The 27,562-nt window shown below is 36.8% G+C and overlaps 1 protein-coding gene across 2 annotated transcripts in view; it reads right to left on the reverse strand.

Moving 5' to 3' along the window:
• Positions 1 to 27,562, reverse strand: part of GUCY1B1 (guanylate cyclase 1 soluble subunit beta 1) — a 45,157-nt gene that overhangs the window by 12,177 nt on the left and 5,418 nt on the right. Inside the window, exons 2-5 of one of the 2 annotated variants that reach the window (XM_029952199.1) lie at positions 16,501 to 16,597; positions 15,690 to 15,790; positions 14,093 to 14,211; positions 3,222 to 3,419 (exon numbers count right to left, since the gene is read on the reverse strand). In XM_029952199.1, coding sequence (XP_029808059.1) covers positions 3,222 to 3,419; positions 14,093 to 14,185 — 291 coding nt within the window. In that variant the 5' untranslated portion in view covers positions 14,186 to 14,211; positions 15,690 to 15,790; positions 16,501 to 16,597. The remainder of the gene's footprint in view (positions 1 to 3,221; positions 3,420 to 14,092; positions 14,212 to 15,689; positions 15,791 to 16,500; positions 16,598 to 27,562) is intronic. The other variant, XM_029952167.1, reaches the window with a different exon arrangement.

A 27,562-nucleotide genomic window follows, 5' to 3' on the forward strand; every position in this document is an offset into this window, starting at 1 on the left:
AACATGCTATTTGCAAACAGAGGACAATGAAATAATAGGGACACATATTTAAAAATACATGCAATGTCACTTTTTATCCATCAACTAGCAATTATACAAAGTATCGTATTGGGTAAGACACAGAAAAAGAGTCATCTGGAATATCACAAATGGGAAGAGATCTTGATTAAATTTTCTGAGGGGTAGGTTGATAATATACCAGTAATCCCTAAAAACGTATGCATTCATCGATTTAATTACAAGTGTAGGAACTCATTCTTAGGAACGCATCATAATAGTGAGTAAAGCTCTATAATTTACAGAAATGACTACATTTCTGAAATAATATTTATAGCCAAATACATTATTAAGGTACAGAAAAGATGTTTTTTTTTTTTCTTTTGAGTTTAGGAAAATGCAGACAACACATCCCCCCCTTTTTTTTTTAAATTTTTTTTAACGTTTATTTTTTTGAGAGAGAGACACGTAGACAGGGGTGAGTCGGAGAGGGAGACACAGAATCTGAAGCAGGCTCCAGGCTCTGAGCTGTCAGCACAGAGCCTGACACGGGGCTTGAACTCACTAACTGCTGCAAGATCATGACCTGAGACAAAGTCAGATGCTTAACCGACTGAGCCACCCAGGGGCCCAACACATCCTCTTCTAAAGGGAAAAATTGTGTATCAACTGTGGGAAGTAGCTAGGGCAACAGTTCTTTGGTTATAGCTCAACAAAGGCAGAATGTTGCTCTTTTTTGCTTTTTTGTTCAGGCATTCATGGCAGCACTCAGAGACTTAAGAACAAATCACATGGATGCTATTGTACATATTCTTTCAAATTGGATGTTGAAATTAGGATATTACTACTCTAATTATCACATTTATCTACCACACTGGTTAAATATTAGTATTTTTAAAAATTTTTTATAGTTTATTTTTGAGACAGAGACAGAGCACGAGTGGGGGAGGGACAGAGAGAGAGGGAGACACAGAATCCGAAACAGGCTCCAGAATTCGACGTGGGGGCTGGAACCCACAAACCGTGAGATCATGACCTGAGTCGAAGTCAGACGCTTAACTAACTGAGCCACCCAGGCGTCCCTAAATATTAATATTTTTATTTATGATTTCAACATTCTGCTTCACTAAGGTTGTTTTCTCTAGTGTTTCATGAACAAAATAAGAGTCAATCTTAAAATTCAAGCCCAGTTTTGGTGGTCTGCTCTGATTCTATTTTAGCTAAAGGAACTGAATTATATATGCAACCTAAATTTACTAATTAATTCCTCAATTCTGTTCCTTTGCTTTGATTAAATTGTCAAAATGAACAGCTTTCTTCAAAAAAAATTGTTTAATGTTTATTTATTTTTGAGAGAAAGACAGAGTGTGAGTGGGGGAGGAACAGAGAAAGACAGAGACACAGAATCTGAAGCAGGCTCCAGGCTCTGAGCTCTCAGCACAGAGCCTGATGCGGAGCTTGAACTCATAAACCACTGAGATCATGATCTGAGCCAAAGCCAGACACTTAGCCATCTGACCCACCCAGGTGCCCCTAAATGAACTGTTTTCAGATAGTATTTTTAATCTGTCTTTGGTATATCACTTCTTGACATAGTATAATATTCCTTAAGTAGTTAAATTTTCTGGTAGCCCTGGACTCGTTAAGCTTATGGATTTAACATAAGAATACTTTAGGAAATTCAAGAGTCCTTGACAAAAATTAAATATACAAAATATAAATAAAAATGAAAGTATTCCAGAACCTTTGTTGGAATACTTAAATAAATGAAGGTCACAAGGCAACAAAATATTGTGTAAAGTAAACCATGTAATTAAGTAAAATCCTGAATTTTACGTAGAGTATGCTAATGGCTGCCAGCCTTCCATGCCAAATCCACAAATAATCCCATGCAACTGCGACATCCAAGTGTGCCCTAATTCGTGTTTTTTTCTTAAAGTTTCTATGTACTTGTCTCTTGCTCAACCCACCTAAATAAAAAACAAATGAAACAAAACCAAAAAAACAAGAGTAGATGCAGCATGCTAAAAGCCCAAGATAAAGGCTTGAGCAGAAGGGTGGTGTTGGTTTGGTGTCAGGATCAAAGCTCAGAAATGAAAGGTATATAATATTTTGGGCAAATTCCAGTGAAATTCCTAGTCATGGATAAATTTTGATTTCTAACTCAAGTTTTAGGTTTTAAATGTCTCTGGACTTGACAATGAAGTTACACGGAGTCTTACTTTCTAGTTGTCGAAAAACTAAGGATGCACCTGGGACTCACCTACAAGTGTCACGTTAAGAATTGATACCAACTCTCGAAAGAAAGAAAACCTCAGAATCTAACATGACATTACTAGATTAAATATATGGGACATTTTTCCTCTATAATAATTTAAATGTTACAATTTTTATTTTGTATAATATTGTACTTAAAGTTTGGGCTTCTTGTATGTGCTAGAACATAATCCTGACATCTAAGAAATAGCCATAAAGAAAAAATTGAAATAGGATATCCCTCTCCCTAATTTTCTCGAACTTCGAGCAACTGAAAAATGGCTCCTAAGGCTGAACATGCTGGACACACAATGAGCAGCTGCCTGGGAGAGACTGTAGGGTCAAAGAGACAGAAAAACAACGATTTTCTTTATTGCACTGCTGTGGCAGCAGTACCCTGATATTTTCACTCAAAGCTTAGAGCATGTATTATCAATAGCAACAAACTTTTAACGACCTGACTTCTTTCACCAAGTGATCAAATTTTTAAAAAAAAGCAAAACTTAGATCACAAAATGAAAGATTCCAACTACTATTTTAGGAACAGACAAAAAAAATCTACAAAGAGACAATGATCAGTAAAACAATATCTAATCTTATATATTATCTTAGAATTTGACTATCTGTATTCTGTATTTTGGGTTTTCTGTATTCTGAAGGCTACAACTTCACCAGTCACTTTTCCTTCTGCTACCCAGCTGGTGCGGCCTCACAAGAAATGCAAACTAGATTTCACGTTGCCTTAAGCAATGTATAATTAGAAAGAGATTTCTGCTGCCATAAGGAAAAAATATCCTATATAATGACTTCCAAGGCCAAATAAAGAATATTGCGGGTATGACTCATATATATATATACCTCTGGTGAGGTCCACTAGTGGTGACAATTAAAGGTAAATTCACGGAGGGTCATGTTTAACATTCTATATGTCAGATGTGTTCAGAAGAGCCTCCATTACTGACCATTACCTTCATGTCTATTTCAGTGCCATGTATTTGTTGAGCTACTGTTTTGATGATTCCGATGACAATATCCTGAAGTCCTTCTCTCTCTGAGTAGTAGTGCAGAATGAGTCCTTTGCCCTTTTCTGCATCGGTGCACCTAAAGGAAGGTGCACGCATACCTGGGTAGATAGTGGCGAGGTGGTCATGCAGAGCATCAAGATTCTGTAATGAAGAGGAAACGAGATGAATAAATGATGCTTCCACAGCGGCAGCTGATGTGGAGAAAGCAAGATAAGGAAACAAGGCTCAAATCCGACGTTAGTTGGTCGACTGACGGAGTGAGCATTCACGTAGCACAGCCTTCCCTTGTGCACCGAGACTACTACAAGGCAAGAACATGGAGAGGACTTAAGACTAAAGTAATATAATTAATAAAAGCATCTGAGCCTATTATCAGTTAACACATTTTATTTTTTTATTTTTAGTTAACACATTTTAAAGAAGCATAAACAGGGGCACCTGGGAGGCTCAGTTGGTTAAGCGTCTGACTTCAGCTCATGACCTCACAGTTCGCGGTTTCGAGCCCTGCCTCAGGCTCTGTGTAGACAGCTCAGAGCCTGGAGCCTGCTTCAGATTCTGTGTGCGTCTCTCTCTGACCCTCCCCCGCTCATGCTCTGTGTCTCTTTCTCTCTCAAGAACAAATAAACATTTTAAAAAACCATAAAGGAGGATAAAAAACAAGTGGGATGAAAAAAGAATGGGATAAAGCAAAGAAATGCATATTTACAGAAGTTTGGGGAAGTTGTGTATATGCATGTTATGATAATCAATATGGATGCCGCAAATGATCACATATTACCTCTGTTTACAGTACAATCCAAAAACCATTCATTCAAAAAGCTATACCAGCATGATAAGCATATGAAAATGTAAACATACTACTTTGTGAAGTAATATTTTAGAATATTTCTAAATTATTTTAGAATATTTCTAAATTAAAGTAGCAGAATTGCTTCATATTCATTAGTAGCCTCCAATCAAGATACAGCTTCATAGATGACTTGTGAAATGATTATCCTTTGGAACTGAACCTTGGAAAACTAAAACAAATAAATTTACCAATAAATATGTTCTGTTCTTTCAGCTTTGCCCTTAATAGAACATGCCAAACTCCCCATTAGTGTACTCACTAATACACAAAACTTATTTGTGTAAAGATCACCAGGAGAAACGTTGAAAATGATATGTTTTCCTCAGTCCAAGATGATTTTTCAAATAAGAGTTCATGATGTGAGTGTGTGTTTGTGTTACACATATATGGTAGGCTACAAACAGCATAGCCTGGTATAAGAATTAAGAGCAAGGTAGCTTTAGAATTAAGTCAACGTTGATTTAAAACATGGCCTGTTCTTAACCCCGTGACAGCATGGACCTGAACTGTCAACACCTAAATGAGCAAGGAAACAATTATCCCCGAGAGACTACATAAAGGAACATAGCCTTGCTGGCACCCTCATTATAGTCTAGTGAGACCTTAGTGGACTTCGAGCTATAAAATTATAGGATAATAAATTTGTGTTGTTTTAGGCACTTAACATCCGTGGTAATTTGTTATGGTAGCAATAAAAACTAATATGCCAAGCAAATACTAATCTAACAATGACTGGTGATTATCACTAAAGACAAATGAGTGAAATAAAATGGCTTCAGAATGCCATGAGCATAAAAGAATGCATCAAGAAAGAAGATGCAGGAGATAGGCCAAAATTGAACTATAGGTCTAATCTTAGGTCTCAAAGAGGTCGATTTAAGAAAACAGAAGTATTTAGTAAGATATTAGGACGTGAATGCAAGGTGGCTCCGTGGGTCCCCAAATTTGAAAAATATTCCACCAGGGCATCAATGGCACCATGGTTTCATTTTCTCTCCTCTCCACTCAATGATTCATCCATTCTAGAGAGTTATTTCATATGCATTATATATTATGAACTGTATGTGGTACGGGCCGGGGGGAAGACTAGAGGGTCAGATACAAATCTGCGTGACTTGAACCTTGACTTTAAGCGGCTCACGGTTCATATCACTGACAAATGTCCAAAGTGGTTTTTGATGCATAAATATGGGAGCCAGTAACTCAGACTGAAAGAGTGGGGTCCAAAAACTTTAAAGTGAAGAAAAGTCCTAAGCCTGGTCATGAAAGGTTGACATTCTGATTCAGATAAATGTTTCAACAGTCTTCTTGATTGAGTGAATCTAGTTTCTTTTTTATTTGTCTCTATACTGAGTAGTTTGTTTCTTTGTTTGTTTCTACAAATTACACCTGTTATAATCAAATCAGACCAGCTCTTGACAAAAATTTCAGTTCATCCTGATTGCCTCTAGAGGTTGCTATTGCCACATATGCCAATATGGCAGACACTAAGTATTGGACAGTTTTTATAAAGAACAAGCCGCTAAAGGCCTAAAAGTGTTTCACTTGATTGAGCAGTACAAAGTTCTTCCTATAAGTTTTCCTCATGAAATTTCTTTCCTGAAAAGGGAAGACGTAAAAACTGTTCCTTCCAGATCCCTTCGACTACTACCGGTGTTGCAAAAAAATGTGACAGAAAATCTGGTGAGATGAAAAAGCACCACAAACGTTTGATACTCATTTCCATTTCTCGCAAAGTAAAAATTGAGCTATTTGCTGCATTTATAGGAAACATCTTAACGCAGTCAGCTCCAGGGACTATGCCATGACTGGTTTCAAGGAGAAAAAGAAGCTGAGTCCAACAAGAGCGTGAAAATATGTATCTTAATTTTTTCCAAAATTCCCTTTACAAAATGTTTAAATATATCACAAGTCAATGCCAATATCATTTGCATACTCACCTATTTTCGTCTTGTGTCATACTGTACCATTAGCACATTTCTATATGCAGCTAGACAGATGGCATGAGGCAATAATGACTGGCACCATTTCCGTTAGCAGCACATTGATGTTAACGAAGGTCAGAGACTGGCCAGGATAGCCCAAGGCCACTTTCCCATGAGTCACACATAGATAGTCACAGCACCTTAAATGCGTACCCATCTGGGGGCGCCTGGGCGGCTCAGTCGCTTAAGTGTCTGACTTTGGTTCTGGTCATGATCTTGCGGTTCATGAGTCCCAGCCCAGTGGTGGTCTCTGTGCTGACAGCTTGGAGCCTACAGCCAGCTTCAGATTCTGTGTCTCTCCGTCTGTCTGCCCCTCCCCTGCTCGCTCTCTGTCTCTTTCTCCTCTCAAAAATAAATGTTAAAAAAATTAAAAATTTTTTCTTAAATGTGGACCCATTTTAATTTACATAAAAATACTTATAATACTAAGGTATTAAAATCAGTAATAATCTCATGCTTAAATTTGTCACTTCAAAGCAAGAGGGACACTAAACCACACCAGGTCAGAATGTTCATCTTTGAAGTTTTTGTAGTAACCAAGTCTCCAGAGATTTGCTATTTTATTGAATTTGCTATTAATTAAATGGACAAGTAAAGTGCTCTCCTGGAGCATAAAAGATTTAACACCACTTAATGTAATATTGATTTTCTTTAGATCATATCTAACATAAAAAATACTCTTGGGATTTCTTTAGTTACAGCTTTCCTTATTTGGTTTTATTCTTTCAAAATTAAAATGATGACCATAGCCGGTTATTAGAAACAGAATTCATGCTTAAAAATTAAGTTGGTTTCAGTTGAGTACATTTATGTTGCTAAGAATGTGCCTTCTTCATAGTTAAATTTTACTTGTTTGCATCAACCTCAAAGGCCACAAAAGACATTCTCAAAAAGGCTAAGGGAAAACGTTGCCTACCTCATTTAAGATTATATATATAAAGTTAATTATTCATTCACATGGTTGTAGTGATGTATTCAGGGGAACAAGAGTTTCATATTAAAACTGGTGTTCTGTTTTATTTCTAAATGTACCCATGGGAGTAGGATTACAAAAAATAAAAAATAAAAAAAAAGACCTGAATGGTCACTTACAAAGAAGTAAATACATAAAAGAGACATAAAAAATGTAAATACATGTATTTCACCATAGTGGATTCCCAGAAAACAATAAATCAAACCTCCAATAGGCTGACTTCATTCTTCTTAGCTTTACAATGTTAGGAAAAAAAAGGGGGGGTAAATAGAGAATGAGTCCATTCATCTATTTTCCCTCAAGATGCCAAAAAGGTTGGTTAGGTTTTCAGTTCACTTCCTAATGTTATGATATCATTTTACTGCTTTTTCTACAAGCCATATGAATGTATTTTTTCTACTCAGGAATTCTGCTATCCATAAGTCCAATTCATCTTGTCACCTAGCATTTACAGAAGAAAAGTTAGTGCTCTCATCCTGGGAAACTGTGCTGGAGTTCTGGATTCAGTACAATCCATAGATTTAGGAGACAAATGAAAATTTATTGTTCCTTTGAGAAATAATTTGAAGTTCCGTATTTTCAAAGATCTTGGAATGGTTCAAAATAAATGCAAGTTGTCTCTATAATATGCACAGTAAAAATAACTTCATACATAATTACAGAGGCGAAGTTTCCAGGAATTAACTACCTCATTTCCCTCCTTCCTTGGCATCTAATGAAAAATCTCTAAATGATCCACATAAGTGGGTGGAGTAAGTTCTTTCCTTGAAAATTTTAAGAGAAATTTTTCAGTCTCCGAGTAGCCTTATCCTAGTGAAGGGGGAAAAGGGAGTTGCCTGTGTTATTTAAAAACATTACTGAAGTGTAGATCAGGAAAAAATCTTCAAAATCAAAATTTAAACCTCTATTATTTTAAAGGAAGGAGGATGAGATACAGTATTTCCACTGTTTTTGCTTATATTTCTGAAAAACATGACCAACCCTAACATTTGTTTATAAGCAGCATGCATTTTGAAACATGTTTTGTCAATTTTATAAGAAATAAGTCATTTTACAATTTGAACATAAAAAATTTAAACAAGCAGGCTCTAAATAAAGTGGAAACCTCAACCTCGTATAATGGGAAGAACCGAGGTTGGAGTATGAACAGCATGAGATCAAAACAAGTAAGAAGTCAGCACTTGAATGCTAGTCCTCCTGCCTCTTGGTGCTACTTCTTGCAAAATAACCTTCAACTGAAAAGATACAGAGAACCTTTTTAAAAAGAAATAATGTAAGGGTCTATTTAAAAAGAAATTATATCAGAGTCACTAAAACTATTTCACCGGTAATACTGTTAAAACTACATATAATTATCACGATCATCCTCTCAAGAGAAATACTTAAAGAAAAAAAAAGACAAATAGCCATAAAATTATCTGCCTAAATTTTTCACTTATTCTACTGCTTTTAAATTCAGGTTTAAAAAAAAATAATCCTGGTTGTTTTGTGAAGAACAATTATCAATTATTCAAAGAGAAAACAATGCTACAATTCTAAAAAGCTCATGTTCCCTTACTTTTCAATTTTAAAATTGCGGGTAATAGAAACTGGTATTTTGAATGTTAAGAGAACCAGTTCCTTTTGAAATTCAAAAGTTAAAAATAAAACAAATGGTGCATTTTTGTCTAAGAAATATTATAAATAATTTAGGGAAGTATTAGAATTTCACAGCTGTTCAGGAAAATCCTCAGAGTTCCCAAAATAACACTTCGCACAAACATTGAAGAATTTTAGATCTGTCATCAATCCCAGATTGCTCCTGGTGGGCTGGCCAAGTCACAATGTTGTGCTTTAAACGCCAAAACCTTGAGCCAACATGAATTTGAGGAAAATCCTACTGCAGGCTGAACAGAGGTGCTTATAGAGGAACATTAGCGTGTATGAACCGAATGAATGAGTGAAACTGCCACCAGACCCAAATTAGGGAAGGAATGGGTGTTTCCAGCAAACAATAACAGAATATGTGTTTTTTTTAATTTTTTTCTGTTTTTATTTATTTTTGAGAGACAGAGAGAGACAGCATGAGGAGGGGAGGGTCAGAAAGAGAGGGAGACACAAAATCCAAAGACAGGCTCCAGGCTCTGAGCCAGCTGTCAGCACAGAGCCTGATGCGGGGCTCAAACCCACGAACCGTGAGATCATGACCTGAGCCGAAGCTGGATGCTTAACCAACTGAGCCACCCAGGCGCCCCCAGAATATGTGTTTGATATTCAACTAAGATTCCGAAGCATATTTCAGCAGGCTCATAATTTAAATCCTGGCTAACCTCTAAGATGGAAAATTGCTCACTTATTTATTTTCCAATAATCAACCTTGGCAGCTTTCCATGCTCATTGAAATTTTATTTTATCTCTGTAAAATTATTGGGGAGGTAAAGAATGCAATAATAAGATGACACCACTAGGAATGAATTTGTAGCTATAGAATGACTTGGGTTTCATTCCCCAAGGCTATATATTATTCTCCTTGAACATGGCCCATTCAGAGTTCTTGACTTATCCATAAATATGTACATAAGTGTACACACATGTAGTAACACCAACATAAAAAATACAGTGGAAAACAATACACAGAGAACAGATCCCATTATGCATTCCTGCATGTCAAAGCACCCCAAATTGATTGGCTTAAAACAATAATGTGTCTCTCATGGCTCTGGAAATTTTCTGGACTCAGGAAGCCCTTGGGTTGGAGTCACATGGAGCTGGGGATGGTGTCATCATAGTGCTCTACCAGGCTGTTTTCCCAGGACGGATCACTCAAGAGGCCGAGAGGGATTGTTGGCCCTTTGCTGGGAGTTCAGCCAGCAGTGCTGTCTGAGAGCCTACATGTGACCTCTCCATGTAGCTAGGCTTCCATTTCCTGCCTCTGGGGTCCTGGAGGGGGCCTCCCAAGAGCAACTATTCCAAGACACACAGGGGCAAACTTAAAGACTTCTTATGAACAAGTTTAAGAACTGTCAAAATCCTGCCATGTTCTATTGGTCAAGTAATCACCAAAGCCCACCCAGATTCAAGGTAAGGCAAATTTCAGAACTTCTGAAAATTATTTCAAGAAAAGCAAAAATATAATATGTGTTAAGTTCTTAATTGAGAGGCTGAGGACAGACAACTTCCAAGAACATCCTCTTTAGAACCATGACAAGTGGTCAGAGCTGCCCAGCCTAAGGCATAGTCAAATGATTTCCTGTATCGTAATTCCAGTAGCTATTTTATTGTTGCTTGGAAATTCCAAATAGAGATATCAGAATGATTATTTTAAAAGTTTCTATAGATACAAATAATATAACTTGTAAATTAATTAGTAACACTAATTTGCTATGCCATGTGATGGATATTTCAAACTATAACTCATCTCTAAATAAAGTTAGATAGCCTCATCTAAATGAGTTTTGTTATCTTTAATAGAAGAATTAATCTTGAGCTCTTATTGCATTTGCTTCCTATTGTGGTAGAAACAAGCAAGCCACCATTTTTCAATCTTCAAAAATGGTAATTACTCATTCCCAGATACAGACTGTCTGTATCTGTGGAGATACCATCATTAAGAGATTATACATGGTCTCTGGCTCCATGAAGTTTACATTCCAGCCTAACAAACAGGAAATGATAATACAGTGTGAGAATCACTAGGGCGGGAGAGACAGAGCGTCTCTGAAAACACGGACCACGGTGATTTCCCTGACTCAGGGCAGAGACTGGAGGGAGGAGGAGTGTCTCCCTGGACAAATAGGTTGACCAGGAGGGTAAGCAGAATTTATTTAGATGAAAAGCATCGGTAACAGTGCTCCAGACGAAGGGAAGAGCAGGTACAAAAACTCAGAGGACAGAGACAGATAAAAGCAAAGATTCTAAAAGATGTTCTGTTTGGCTAGGCTGGGGGAGAGGAAGAGGAAGGATGGATAGTGGATGCAAGCAATTTGAACTGTTTTAATTACTTTCTACATTTCCCAGTGAGTAATTGGAAAGCATCGAAGGGTTTAAGCAAGAAAATAATATAATGAGATATATTTGCATTTCAGAAAAACCAGTAGAATGGAGATGAGATTGGAAGAGTCTCGAGGGGAGGCTGGATACCCATCCCCCCTCTAGAGAATGACAGCTCCCATGGAAGTGTAGAGGACATGAAGAAAAGCGGTAGAATTCTCAAAATACAGTATTTAAGAAATAGACTCTAAGGATTTGATTACTGACTAAAATCAGGGGGTGAAAAAGAAAAGGTTTTAAACTCTATTTTTTAATGTTTATTTATTTTGAGAGAAAGAGTGCAAATGCAAACAAGACAGAATCCCAGGCAGGCTCCGAGATGTCAGCCTGATAGGGGGCTTGACCCCATGAACCATGAAATCATGACCCAAGCCAAAATCAAGAGTCAGAAGCTCAACCAACTGAGCTACCTACGTGCCTTTAAATGCTCTTTAAAATGAGACCCAATTTATCTTACTCTTCAGTGAAGGATTAAAGTCTACAAAAAAATAATGTTTTCTTAATTAATATAAAGTGTAAATTTTTATATGTGAATGAGGATTTTAAGACAGTTTATGAAAATCAGTGGCTTTATTTTATAGGATCTTAAAACAATTTAAGAACATCAGTTGCTTTATTTAATAATCAGACAGAAAAAATATTCATTTAATTTTTATGGAAATAGCTTACTCATAAGGTAAATACCTACTTTTAAGAAAAGCATTATTTTAATGCATTCAATTTGCTGTTAAGATATGCAATTTCAAAATCAGGGGGAAAAGAATTAGATAAAAATACAAAATATTGGTGATTCACAGTATTCTAACTTTCTATTTTCCTCATTTTTCACACACCAAGAGACAAATAAAATCATATTTGTAACTTAAAGACATATTCACTAAAGCTGCCTATTGACTTTGAGGAGAAGGGACATAGGCCTCTTTAAAATAATACTGTCCAGTGGAAACAAAAGGCAATTATAGCCACTAAAGCAAGCCACAAATATGAGCCACATGTGTAATGTTCAATTTTCTAGCATCCATGTTTAAGAAAGAAAAAAACAGGCCAAATTAATCTTCATGATGTATTTTATATAACTTGGTATATCCCAAACATTATCATTTTAACATGCAATTAATATGAAATACTATCAGCTATTTTGTATTCTTTTTGTACTGCCTTTGAATCTGCTGTGTATTTTACACATAGCACATCACATTTTAAATATAGAAGTAGGGCCGCGTGGGTGGTTAAGTGTCTGACTTTGGCTCAGGTCATGATCTCATGATTCAGGGGTTCAGGTCATGGTATCCTGGTTCATGGGTTGGAGCCCTGCCTTGAGCTCTGTGCTGACAGCTCAGAGCCTGGAGCCTGCTTCAGATTCTGTATCTCCTTCTCTGTCAGCCCCTCCCCGGCTCATATTCGTGTTTGCGTGTGTGTACATTTGTGTGTGTGTGTATCTCAAAAATGAATAAACATTAAAAAAAATCTTCAAACACATAGTAGGCACACGTGGCTAGTGGATCCTATTGGATGGTGCAGTTCTAGAACCTAGAGAAATGCAGCAATAGGCTGCTTGCTCTCTTCCTAGGCCATTACAAGTTTAGCAGAAAGCCAATGAGTAAAGGTTAAAAAAAAAATTTGTAAGATCTTTTGCATAGCTGTTTTCTTATGCAGATGTAACCATTGAGAACAGAAGTTAAAATTCAGACAGAGGAATCATAAATTGAAAACTTTGCTGATACGGTGCCAAAAGGCAGCGAAAGTATTAAAAAATGGAATTATATATTCAAAAATCCAAAATTCCAATGAAGTTTAAATACCAAACTTTACTCCATTTAAAATAACTCATTTACATACAGCCTCTTAAAGTTCAATTTAAAAATCTGCTGGCAGCTATTTCATTTGGAAGTGGCAGGGTGGTTTTGTTTTTTTTTGTTGTTGTTTTTTTTTTTTTATACCAGTAGTTCTGTAAATCCAAGGCAGGGGTTTGCAAACCAGTTTCCATCTTGATTTAATGCTGTTTTAAGTTTGTAAGAAAAATGTCACTATGTAAACAGCAGACATTTTGATTAAACACTAAAGTTCTTATTTTGGCTGTTAAATCAATAATGCAGCTGGATTGAAAGTAGTTTACATTCCCTCAAAACTGGGCTTGGGTTCAGCTAGTATTGCACTGACATCATTTTCCAGCAAGATCTGGCTGCTTTCAGCAGCCGGTGTAGAAATACCCTTTACAAACAACCGCATAATTTTCAACCTTAACACATTTCGAGAAGAGGGTCTTACAAATGCCTGTGCTTAAAATAGGGCAGTCAATCCAAAAATAGCCTCTCATCTAACGTGCAATTTACTAGTAAAAACTTTTAAGGTAATTTAAACAAGAATAGAAGACAAAGGCCTTTGGGGACATTAGTTCTTTCATTTCACCTGAACCTGACTTTGGAAGCGCCTTCTATTCTCCTTTCCACAGTAGACTAATTAATATGTAACTGGGAGCAATCCTTCTCACACTTGTTTTGAAAGCTCCTGAAAGCCAGGGTGCTTTCTCCTAGGTGTTGGGCCCAGGTCAAACTTCACAGATACTGATATACTATTTAATTATACAACCTAGGAATACCTTAAAAGAGAAAATAAGACCATATTATATACACTTACAACATAAAACCACAACTACCGGTCCACATAAACCATTAAAAAGGAGGCCGTGAAACAGACCACAATAGGCCATGTTGAGATTTTCAAAGAGCATTAATTTACAACTTGAATATTCAAGATCAGCAACCGAAACGTAAAGAAAAAATATGAAGCAAAAAATGCTAAAATGTACTCAAGACCACCCAATAGCCATAATTTCATGTGAGCCGGAAAAAGTCCCTATGATTCCATTACAAAAGGAAGACACTCTCACTTAGTTGGCTGAGCAAAAGCATTCTAAATCCTCTCCTTAAGAGTCACTGACTTAGAACTTTTAAGTACAGGACCTCAAATTGCTTACCTGTAGAAATTCTCTGACATTAGATCCCAGAACACGCAAGATGGTATCATAACCAGATTCTTGACAAAAGACAAAAAACATCTTCCCAAACATTTGAAGGATTTCTCCAGCATTGAGATCTATGTTATAGGTTTGAGAAAACAACAAGAAAACATATTATAGCTAGAATATTGCTAACGGGAAGGATGAAAATAGATGCATAATAAAAAAGTTAAAATATCCTCAATTTTTGTGCAAGTAGACATAGATCATGAGAGAAAATTCTGGCCTGAACAATACAATGAAATCTGTGAAGACAGTACATTGACACATAAGTAGAGTAGATTTGTACTTAAATGTGAAATAATCAGTTTCTCAGTTTTCACCACAAAGTGCTTACTTATTTTCTAGCTTTTTAAAGCAGTTATTTACTGTATTAGCTTAATTTTTCTGAAAAGTACGGAAGGAAAACCATCAAGAATGCACATGACTTAATATTGTGGTGAAAATTTTTTTTCTGTTAAATACACATATTTAATAACTTGACTGCACATAGTATGTCCCCCAATAGTCTCTGTTTTCTTTCTTAATGTTCAATTATTAATATTCCCTAAAATCTTTAGTTGTTTCTATAATATCAATTTTAGTTGCTATCTCATTAACATAGGGACAAAACAATTTATTTAATCAATTTACTCTTACAGAAAACTCAGATTTTCCATTTTGATAATACAAGTAATGCTGAAGTGAAAACATAGATAAATCTTAATGCAAATAAATCTAATAATTATGAAAAATTCCTAAAGGGTTTGTAGGTGTATTATTAAAGAGACTTTAACTAATGATGCAAAACTGCTCTATACAATGTTGTCTTAGGTTACCATCAGATGAAAAATGTGTGCAATTTCTCCTTTAACTCTACTTTTGACTACATGAAGCATTTAATTTTGTAAAATGCCAATTTGTTTGAAGAAATTATTTCATATTTGTTTCAGCTTTGACTACTAATGAGGCTGAATATTTTTATTATTAACAATTTACTGTACTTTCTTTGTAATTCTGTATTCTGTAATAGATATTTGCTCTTCTAGTTAGTTGTCAAAGCTAAAAAGTGTCTTTTTATTCTATCCAAACTGTAGACTAATTGTAAATTAAGCACTATGACAATAACTTTGAGAACTTTTTTCGTCCAAGAAGCTGTTTTTAAATTTTGTCTACTTCATGTGAGCTTTCCCTGATGTAGACCTCAGTTTCTTGTTTCCTTTACCAATAGCTAGCAGAACCCATGATTGCAAGAGGGATTTGAGGACAATATTTTTTGCATACTACCCTTTTGTAATTAGTATGTTGCTGACATCATAACTAAAGTTATTATTACATTAAGGGTCAATAATTTTTTTCCTATCCTAACAGATGGCTTTCTGTGAGGGGGTGCAGAGAGCTTCTCTCTTCTCTAAAGAGCTTGTAAAGAATACTAGAACTCAGTGTAGCCTGAGCCTTCCCTCCACCATTATGCAGTGCACAACCTGCATAACTGTACAATGGGATGTTGGTCCATGTATTCCTTTGGGCTTCTACGTGTAACTTAGCCAAAGAAGGAACATTACATTCAACTTACTGAGGACTTTACTCGCAGCAGCAACCAAATCGTAAGTTTTAGAATCATCATATATTATTCTGACAAGAAACTGTCCTTCTTCATCTAACTGTGCCTCTTTTCTGGAAAACAAACACAAGAGACAGGGGAGAAATGTTGAAATAAAAGAAATGCTACCACAGTTACAATGATTGTTTAAACAATGGTTTTATACCCGAAATAGGATATTTTTGGCAAGTTTGTTTAAAATCAATGTCATGTCCCTAAAAGTCTAGTGATGAAGAAGGAATTATTTCACATTCCCCTCCTCAAATTAAAATGATATATTTAAGTATATTTTACCAAGACTGACATTTATATAATACTCTAATGCCTGATGCGATACCTGATATTGAACAGAAGCAAGAAAAAACTTTTGGTTTAACAAACGGTTGGCAAATATTTGTTGAGTCACTACATGTGCCAGGCATTGTTCCAGCATTAGGGACAGAACCTTGAACAAGTTAAACAAAAATACCTGACCTCTTGCAACATATGCATTCTAGGAAGGGAGACAGACAGGCAGAAAACTAGTAAGTCGTGTGGTAAATGGTGTAAAGAAAAATAAAGACAGGTAGGGGGGTAGGGAGCTTGAGCACAAAAGCCAGGAAGCCGCATTGAGATACGGGCCACGGAGCAGAATGTGAAGAAGCTTTGGGAGTGAGCCCGGGGCCAGGTGTGGAGCGGGGAGGGGGGGGCGGGGAGGCAGGAGCAGCCTGGCGGAGGCCAGTGGGAGAACAGAGATGAGGGAATGGGTCAGAGCGGTAACAAGGAGGCCCGGGTGGACATTTACTTGAAAGAGATGGACGATCTGGGCTCTTGGGATACCAGCAGTGAGACAGGTGAAAGGACTCAATCATGCTGCTGCATTGAGACCAGACCAGGAGGGTCTAGGACAGAGGAAGGAGACCAGTTAGGAGGCTACTGTTAAAACCCAAGGGAGAAAGGCTGGATTCAGCATGGAAAACAGTGCAAAGAGGGAGGAGTTGTCCAGATCGAATTGACTCTGAAGGCAAATCCAACCTGATCTGCAGATGGATTGAACACAGGGTGTGAGAGGACACGGCACACAGATGACACTGAGGTTTTGGCCTGAGAAACTGGAAGGATGTTGTCACCAACAGCAAACTGGGAAAGGCCAGGCCGTTGCGGGTAGACTGGAGGGGAGTGGGTGAGGGGATGTAAGACCAAGAGTTCTGTTTTAAACATACCAGGTTTGAGGTGCCATGTGGACTGATAATATCTGCTAACATGTCCTTAGCTTATTAAATACAGTAGCTCAAAATATATATAGTACTTGTTCATTTTTAATAACTGTCATATATAAATATATTTATTTTGATAGGATTTGGATTATTTTCCTCAAACACATATCCAAAGGAGAAATCTATTATTCGCAACATTGCTAGTGGTGGAAGGGAACTGACAAGTTTGCAGATATCTTTTCCAATGTTAAATTCACAAAAATACGTGGAGCTTGGTTATCAATCTGACTCTGAATCCATTTCCTCTAAATCCCTGTATGCTGCCTGTCGCAGAATGTGAGACCAACTAGGCGCGATCATCAGGGGAACCTGAAACACTGTAGCTCAAATAGTTCCTTTTGAAATGCAGTCAAAACAGGCCACAGCGCCTTCTCTCTCTCTCTCCCTCTCTCTCTCTCTTTCTCTCTCTCTCTGGAAGCTGCTGTAATCTGTATCACAGCTGCATGGTTGGAATACCAGTGTCTGCTCAGGGGAAAACTCCAAATGGTGGGATGTCTTAGGTGCAGTTGTGATGGAGATAATCTTAAACAGTATCCTGTGTTCGTTAAAGTAGACTACATATTTCCCTGCAGTTATACATAATACTGCATGTAAAAGACAAAACTAAACAAAAGCACTGATTTCCCAGGCATGGAAATCTGGATTTCAGAGCCCAGAATTTACCAGATGAATGAACGTGGACAAATCACACAAAGCACATGAGCACTAAACCCCCATTTTTAAAAACAAGAGCAATAATATAACTCAGCTTCGACACTATAAGAGATACAGTATGCAAAGGTATGCTCTAAGTTGTTGAGGATTGAGTTGTTGTTATTATATTATAAATATACACACACATATATATAGTGTATATGTATATATACACACACTAACATTATATATACATATATATGCACTGTAAGAGATTCAGTATGCAAAAGTATGTTCTAAGTTGTTGAGAATTGAGTTGTTATTACATTATATATATATATATATATACATACATACATATATATACACACATTGTATGTATTTAATTAATTACAATAGGGCTACTTATGGCTACATATTCAAAAAATTAAAAAGTTGTATATAAGATGTGGAAATCTTCCTTTTACTGAACATGCACAGCTATTAAATAAAAGAAACACATGTTCCAAACCTTAAGTGTTTTTAATACCAGAAGTCAGTGAAATATTATGAAGATATATATAAACACTGACTTATCTTTTGATAAATGTTATTATGTGTCATGCACATTATAATTTAATTGTGTAAAAATATAAAATACAAGAAAGAAAAAACTTTTTAAAAATCCTTCATTATTCCAAGATAATTACTGCCACTATTATATTCAAGTTGTTCATGCTTGAATACACTTGCATGTAATACCATGGACCACACTACACTGCTTTAAAACCTCCTTTTTAGACTTAGTATTTGATGGACATCTCTTTATGTCAATAAATATATTTCTATATTTTGCCTAAAATTGCATTGTGTAGACACACAGAAATTTTAGTATCTATCTAGTTTGCTTTTATTTTTTGCAAGTATAAACAATGTTTTGTTGAGTACCTTTGTAGCTAATAATTGTATTTCTATGTAAAAATAGAATACATTACTAGAAATGGGATTGCTGATTTGAAGGATATGGACAGCCTAATTTTTCCCATTTTTGCCAGTAACATTTTATTACAAAATAACATTGCTCAACAGATTAGAATTTTGAAGCCTCTGGGGCAATTGGATGGATCAGTTGGGTGAGCATCTGAATTCAGCTCAGTTCATGTTTGCACCATTCATGGGTTTGAGCCCCGTGTTGGGCTCTGTGCTGACAGCTCAGAGCCTGGAGCCTGCTTCGGATTCTGTGTCTCCCTCTCTCTCTGCCTCTTCTCCACTCATGCTCTGTCTCTCTCTCTGTCTCTCAAAAATAAATAAAAATGTTTAAACAAAAAGAATTTTGAAGCCTCTAATTTAGGGCATTCTAATAAAATATAGATATATTTTTAATCAACTATAATATAATAAAGTATAAATTAATTCATCTTCTCACTGTGCCCTATCCTCTCTCTTCCAATGGGGTAAATAAAAAGACATAAATTTATGTAATAAACTTAGCTTCTCGGAAACACTCACTAACCTATAACACTAGTTAAACAAATGAGGTGCAAGTAGTGTACTCAGTTCCTCTGCATAAAATAGAAGAACTGCCATTTCCTTAGAAATCCCCTAACCATGAGTCAATGTATTCCTTCTGTCCTTTCTCTAGTTTTAATAAAATAAGCTTCCTTATCTTTTAAGCTTCACTTCCTGAAATGATCAGATCCACATGTTCCCTGGAGAGAGGTTGAAATATAAATTAAACAGTAGTACAAGGAAGGAAATCATCATCTTCTTGGGAAAATGTTACACTAAATCCTAATGAATTATTTAAAATCTTAGGATTCCTTATTTACATTTATTTTAGAAATCTTCTGGAATTTTGGGCAGCCCTTTAATTACTCCCCCCCCCAACTCCAGGAGTAGTATTTTGCCACAAATTTTGGGGCACCTATTATGCCCGAGGCACTTACTTAAATACTTTTGATATCACTGAAGAAAATAAAGATCACTGCCCTCATGAAACTTACATTTTAACTGGCAGAAAGAATGAGCAATAAACATATCCTCAAATTTCATAATCTATCATGAGGTGATAAATGCTACAAAAGAAAGGAGATTAGGATAAAAAGATGAGAGTAAGGATGTAGGAAGAAGAGGAAAGATGCCATATTAAATATGTGATTCTGAGAAGCTTCCGTGGAGAAATTATTTCCAAGTGAGATTTTAGGAAGTAAAATTGATCTCCATGATCTAATCTTTCCGGACCCATTTCCTTCTTTCTGTAGCTCATTCATCTTTTTCCCTCTTTGGGGGAAAAGTGAATTGGAGATATCACAGACACTTTCATGAGAAATGGTTTAATACGTCAGACTGAGCAGGAGAATTTACAGTGCAAAAGGAGCAATAAGCAAAGAAATTCATTTCAGGCAATAGGGCCACTGAAGCTACTAGAAATGCTTGCTCAGTGTGTCTCAATTCTGAATACTATTTTTCTTCTAACTTCTGGAGAAATTTATATTTGTTCAGACTTTATACTGTCAATGGTTTATCCACCAGAAGGTGCAGAGATGTGAAAACAATAATCTCTCAGATACATCTTCAAGATCTGTCTGCCACTATTTTTTTTGAAGGAAGCTTCAATAGGCTTCCTTCTGACCTTATGCTCTTCCTCTCTCCTTGGTTTTGGAGATGCTTTTTCACAAGCTACCTACAACCACAAAGGGTAACCACCAAATGTAAGAAAAGTTGGGAAGTAAGTTAATATTAAGGTTATATAAATGATTTATATAATCCAGGTAATATGACCTCACCTCATAATTCTCCATAAGTTTCTAGCTTTTATTCACAAAAGCAAGAGTAAAGGATGCATCAAGTATATATATAACATTTAACAATATTTAAGGTTTATTTTCTTGATAGAGTTTCTCTTGGGCTTAAATTACCCAAATTCAGCCAAGTACACTAACCACATTTTCTAGACTCACGTATCTTTCAGAATACATTTCTGAGCATGAACTTTGTTTAAATTGCTGCATACACAAAGCATTATGTTATTCCATGTTCTTTAAACATATTTAGTTTAAATTTATATTTAGTTTAAAAATATATATTTGGTTTACACATAAAAACACACAGGTTTTTCTGAGACACATAATTTAAAATTTTCTCAATGTTTCCCACTGACTGAATGCCCAATACATCCAGCTGACAGAAATCTAGTTGTTGAAGACAATGAAGGAAAAGGGGCAGGAGGAGGGAGATTAAATGGTAGGTGGAAGAAGAGAAGGAAAGAAATGACAACCAAATATTGGAAATTTTGATTTGGGGGCCAAAAGAGTCAAACTAAAGGTTCACTTCATTTGTTGATTAGATAGTAAGTTTTCTTTTTTTTTTTTCCTAATGTTTATTTTTGAGAGAGAGGGAGACTGCAAATAGGGAAGGGGCAGAGAGCGAGGGAGAGAAGGAATCAGAAGCAGGCTCCAGGCTCTAAGCTGTCAGCACAGAGCCCAACATGGGGCTCTATCCCACAAACTGTGAGATCACACACTTAACTGACTGAGCCACTTGGGTGCCCATAGATGGTAAGTTTTCTTAATTCAAATAGCCAAAAGCAAGTAAGTTCTATCTCTCCTATGGGCTTTAAAAATAAAGACCAAATTCTCACTTGGAGATGAAATGAGAAATCATCATGGTCTATATATCTGAGGCCACAAAGCATTTAAAAATTATGTTGATATACATGAAAACATTTCCCAGTAGCAATTTCCCACTTTCTTTTAAAAACGGCTATTCATTGGAATGTAAACTGATCATTTATTTACACTAATTGCCTTTCCCCCAAAGAATAGTAGGTATTTTTATTGTGGTGTTTTGTGGTTTTGTGGTTTGGGGTTTCACCTTCTGCTTTTCTAATCATTGGTTCCAAACCCATGTGCCTGAATAGAGCATTGTGCTCAATAAATTTGTACACGTTTTAAAAGAGGTGAATGATTAATTAAACACAGTTCCCTCACATGTTTCTAAACTGTCTACTAAAAATCAAACAGTCAAACATTACTGGCAAAAGTGAACAGTTTGTTTTCAAACTACTATTTAATTTTTAAAGTGTGGGCACACAATTGTCAGAAAAATCCAGGCAACATTTCTCATAACTCCATACTTAAAGAGATATTCCTTTTTTAAAATAATAAATGTTTGTTTATTTTTGAGAGAGAGAGAGAGAGAGAGAGAGAAAGAGAGAGAGCGAGCGTGTGCAAGCAGGGGAGAGGTAGAGAGAGGGAGACAGAGGATCCGAGTGGGCTCTGCGCTGACAGCGGAGAGTTGAGATCTTCCTTCACTGTAGAATGGGAACATATAAAATCTGAATTCATATTCCATCACTGAAGTACCGCTGTTAGACACTTTTCAGGTAAGCTTAGTAAACTATAGAAGGACCTGGCTTTCAGGTAAAGAAATTTCCCAGAGAGGCATGAAAACAGGTGTTCTGTGATGGTAGACCCTAGATACGAGTATCTTGAAAATAAAGTTTCAAAATAGGATGTAGCCTCATAAGGAAAAGGCCAGCACACCGGAAACAAGCAAACTAACCGATGGCATTTTAAAGGGTACTGAACCTTTAAAAACCATTATGACAGAACATGCTTAATTAAAAGACAGACTATAGATGCCGTCTTGACAATAACCCCCAGCGTGGCCTATGTTAGTGCCCTGCAAGGGCATCATAAATGCTGAGCGGTGTCCAACTGTTAGTATAATTAAAATCCACCACTCTAAAAACAGGTAACTATATATGATATCTAAACAGTTAAAAATTCACATTTTTGAGAGGCTGTGAAGTATTAATGACCTCTCAATTTTCAATGGTTGATTCCCACTAAGTCTGAGTCCCTAGAGGAACTGGTCTGAGGGAGCTGCTGAGGGGAGAGACAGACCCTTTAAATGCAGTGACAGCTTTCTGCTTGGAGTCTCTTACAGTTAGTCAAGGTTCCTCTTAAGTCAAGGTGTTCACTCATCCAAGTACTGTAAACAGTAACAGTAAATGCTGTCAAGAGTGTCACAGATTGAGGCAAAGTGACATCACTCTTAATATATAATTGCATTTTTTTTCCTTTGTGCAGGTTGCCATGAGAGTCTAACGAGAGTCTCATTGGTAATTGCCTGAATTCTGAAAACACATCCAGAAACATCTCACATGAATGCTTTCCAGTAGCTTCATCAGACACATGAATTCACTTAGGTCTCTGTGTGTGCACTTCATCATCAACTCACCTTGTGAGCAGAGTCACAACTCTTCTAAAGATAAATAGGTTGCTCAGAATTTCTGAGGCTCTGATGTTCTTCAATAGATGTGCTAGTTGGTGAATAAAACCTCCTTTACGAATGTCAAAGCTAAAATCACTCTTCTAAGTGCCTGGAAAGTCCAGGAAAACAGAACAAAAACAAAGCATCTTGCCAATGCCGATGCTAAACTGGTTTCCTTTGGAAAGAAGGTCATTGGTCTTTCTCTTTAGGGAAAGGCACATATATGATCATTGCAAGCCTACCTATGTTCACATCCCTGCTCTGATGATTAATGGCTGAGGGATTTGAGACAGGGTTTGAAAGTCTTGAAGACTCATTTCCCTTATTTATAAAATCAGGACAACAAACAAGTCTAAGGTCTGCGGTGGTTGTGAGGATTGTGAGCCAATGAGTATAAAGCACTTGGGTCTGTGACTGAGGAGCCATATGGTAAGTGTGCAATAGATATGAGCTGTCACCTTCAAAACCGAATGACACGAGGAGCGTTTGCATCTGGGTTTACCTTTAAAATTGGCATTACATTTACTGACAGTTTATAGCACTGACTTTAAACAGCAGCACATCTACCCAAACTGACTTTTAGACACTTACTAAAGGATTCAGTCCAGTCTAGTAGCTGTTTTTTTGGACTATGAAATTGGTAATCCAACAGCAGTGTTTTTAATCCCTTCATTATATCTATGTACATAGGGAAATGACACAAAAGATCTCTGACTCCTCCAAAAGGAGATGCTACAATATACTGCTCTATCTTCTGCCTTTGTTGATGTGTATATAAAAAAAAGTCCATATCAACAGAGCTTATATTATGTTAAATAGTGGTTGTAAATGTCATCATTCTGACATAATAAATACTGGTTACAGAAAAAACATCTGTGAATATATATGTGTTCTACTCTTTAAAAATTGAAAATGTGGATAATATATACACACATATATATACACACACATACACATATTTTTGTATATATGTATATACATGCATATATACATACACATACACACATACACATGGGGAAAGAGAGAGAGAGAAGAAAAGGACAACAATCTATCAGGCTTTTCCCTAGGTCATTATTACAAAAGCTAGAATCTACTCCGACAAAACGAACATTAACCAATAGCAGAAATACATAATTATAAACCCTGGTATGTACTATGAAGAAACATCACAGTTTTGCATGTGAGAGAAGTTTTCCCTTATGAGGTAACTTGTTCTGGGGCGCCTGGGTGGCTCCATCACTTGAGCATCCAACTTCAGCTCAGGTCATGATCTTGCAGTTCATGAGTTCAAGCCATGCATCGGGCTCTGGGCTGACAGCTCAGAGCCTGGAGCCTGCTTCAGATTCTGTGTCTCCCTCTCTCTCTGCCCTTCCTCCACTCACACTCTTGTCTCTCTCTCTCTCTCTCTCTCTCTCTCTCTCTAAGGAATAAACATTAAAAAAATTAAAAAATAAATAAAAACAAAGTAACATTTGTTTTGCCATCTCAAGGCTGAGACATATCTCCATTTATGGGTAGGGGGTGTTTTTCTGACACATACAATTCAAAGTTTCAGGAACTAAAAACTGGCCTATTGAGGCTGAATCCTGAGAGAAAGCAGGAGCTGTGGATGGAAAAGTCCCTGTTTGAATGATTTGAAAACTGATGACAAGGAATTCCAAAAAAGCAACAATTTAATATTTCAGGATTCAATGAGGAATGACAAGTAAATCAGAATAGGCAATGGACCCAAAGCCACAGTGGCAAAGAGGTACAGAAAATACTGTGGAATATTTGCCTTTTACCTGGAATAGAAAGATCTCGTAGGTGGAAGTAGATGTCAGTGTGGGCACCCTTTCTCATACCTGCCAATAAGCTCTTTCCATGGGGCTCTCCCAGAACCTGGAGCATGTCTGGCGAGCGACCTCATTATCTTTTGACATCAAAAAGGTGCTCCGTTTTACTAGACCAAAAACACCATTTTCCCACCATTTCCTCTTTAATGAACAAGGAAGAAAAGAAGCAGATGGAAATGCTGTAAGTACTCATGTCTTCAGAGTTGTCACCCTCTGAACTGGGCCAGATGTACCGATTTCCTAAAGTGTGATTTCCTGTTGATGTGTACACACTATCAGCTCATCACTACTGCTTTCCAGCACACTGAAGAGAAGCATGTGTTCAAGTCCCTTATCCTGTGGAGAGGAGAGAGAGCCAAAAGGACATTGTTCCTTGCAAACAGTAGCAATGTCTTGCTAACATCTGCCACAACTATGTCTGGGTGTGTTAAAAGGGAGAATACAGATTTTCTAATTTCTCCTCTGGCTCAGATTTTACTGTGCTGAGTTCCTTCTCTGAGACACCTAATTAATAATATGTTTCTGTGATTTCTTTTCATTCTCGAAAATTATAGAAAGTACTTGCAGGTATTTCAAGTAAAACCAAGACCTGGCTTGATTTCAGGGGGATACTTCAAATCATCAAAGAAAAACCCCAATATACAGCTATGAGCTGGCCTCTCACCCACACATCAGGCTGCTCACCAGACACGGCCCAGCTTCTGGAAGAGCCCTGTGGAAAGAACTCACTGGCAGGTTTGTGAAGGGGTCCACACACGGACATCCACTTCCTCCTGCAAGAATAACTTCAAAGGCTAGTGAGCTTATCAGCTCATGTACTGTGCCTACCTCTATCTCTCCGGCTAACTGGCAAATCTTCCCACAGAAGAAAATCTCGGTCCTAACAATGATCTAATTTACCTATTTTTATCTGCATATCAATTTGTTTATTTGTCCTAAAGAAGTTTCTAGACTAAAGAAGTGTGACAATTAATATGGCTTTGTTTTTATATGTATATTGCATTAGCTCTCATTTCTATCTTAAGAGAAGCAGTAAACTTACACCAGAAGGGCAGGATTGGAATCCTGACCATTTAGTTTCCTACCTATAATCCCCTAGGAGAGTCATTTAACCTCTAGAAACTCAGGTTTACCATTAAAAACAAACATCAAACAACACTGTGCTCACTTATATGTGGGATCTACAGAGGGCAAACTCAGAGAAACAGAGTTGAGCAGTGGTTCCCAGTGGGGGAGGGTGGGGGAAATGGGGAGCTATTGTGCAAAGGGCAAGACAAGTCAGTTGTAAGATTAACAAGTTGATTATAACTAATAACACGGAGTCACAGACTTGAATGTTGCTGAGAGAGTAGGTCTTAAATGTTCTTACCAGAGAAAAGAAAGGGTAACTATGTGATAGGATAGAAGTGGTAGCTAATACTATGGTGGCAATCATTGTACACTTAATAAATGTGTCCAATCAACACATTGCACACCTTAAACTCACACAATGTTATGTGTCAATTATATCTCAATAAAGCAGGAAAAAAATGAGCTGGAAAGGTCTTTCCTATCTCAAATGGGTATTGTAGCACTCAACTGAAAGTGCATAGAGGAAAGGACTTTGGAAATTTTAAACAGTTTTTATCATATAGAGTACCATTAATATATAAAAACCTACTAGAACAAGGGCCAGAATGATACAAATATTTAATTCTATGGTCTCAATGAATATAAAAATCTATTAAAACATGGCAAAACATGGTGCATTATTTTGCTTTAATTTCACGAAATGAATATGAGGAGAATATGCTGCTACTCTTCCAAACAATAAGTAGGGATTAGGGGAGAGGGAACCAGCAAAACATAATGTAAGATTGATTCCAAAGTGAGACGTGAGCAGAAAATGAGCATAAAGAGAGTATTGGTCTTCCCCCAATCTGTGGAATAGAGTGGTGGGACATGCTAGACACGAAGAACCCCACCAGGGTGCTGTTAGAGCAGCAAAATAAAGTGCTAAGAATCAGAATGAAAGAAGAGAGCCTAAGAGGCACTTCAAGTTCAAAGAACTGGTCCCAGTTGCACAGAATGGACAGGGAGAAAAATAAGTGACAATGACAATTAAGTGACTAGTTATCCTACCCCAATGAGGGAACATCTAGTCTATGTGGACTTCAATGACCTACTGTTCCTCAAAAGAGAACTTCATTATCTTTCAGGTTAACTAGGGAAGAGAAAAGTCAAAAAACTCTGGTTTTAGAATATAATTAATAATAGCTACCATTTATTATTAAGCAGTTGCTTTTCAAAAACTGCATTAAACATTTTCAGACACTTTTCAGCATATTATAAGAACAACTCTATACGGTAGGTATACCGTTTTCTGACACGTGGAGGCTTGGAAAGTTTAGACAACTTGGAAAAGTCACAGAACTAGCTTATCACAAAGCACTTGCTAATATGAACCGTAACGACTGATTTATGACTAGCAAATTCAACTAGGTACATTTATTTCAAAACTGGAAGATCAGGATGTTTCTATGTTTGAGTTAAAGGCAGAAAATATCCTGATAACTCTGACAAGAGTTAGTAGTATGATAAGATTTGATTTGAAGCAAAGGAGTATAGCTTACTTGTCTACCCTCAGAGCCTAAAGTTCTACACTCTGCTCTTTAAAAATAAGCTTAACTAGACAATGAAAAAAATAAGCTTAACTAGACAATGAATGAAAAAGTAATCTGCCTGGCCTACAGGCACATGAAACGATGCTCAACATCACTCATCATCAGGGAAACACAAATCAAAACCACACTGAGATACCACCTCACACTGGTCAGAGTCGCTAAAATGAACAAATCAAGAGACTATAGATGCTGGCGAGGGTGTG

Source organism: Suricata suricatta, chromosome 1 (assembly GCF_006229205.1).
Source record: "Suricata suricatta isolate VVHF042 chromosome 1, meerkat_22Aug2017_6uvM2_HiC, whole genome shotgun sequence".
Taxonomy (NCBI): Eukaryota; Metazoa; Chordata; class Mammalia; order Carnivora; family Herpestidae; genus Suricata; species Suricata suricatta.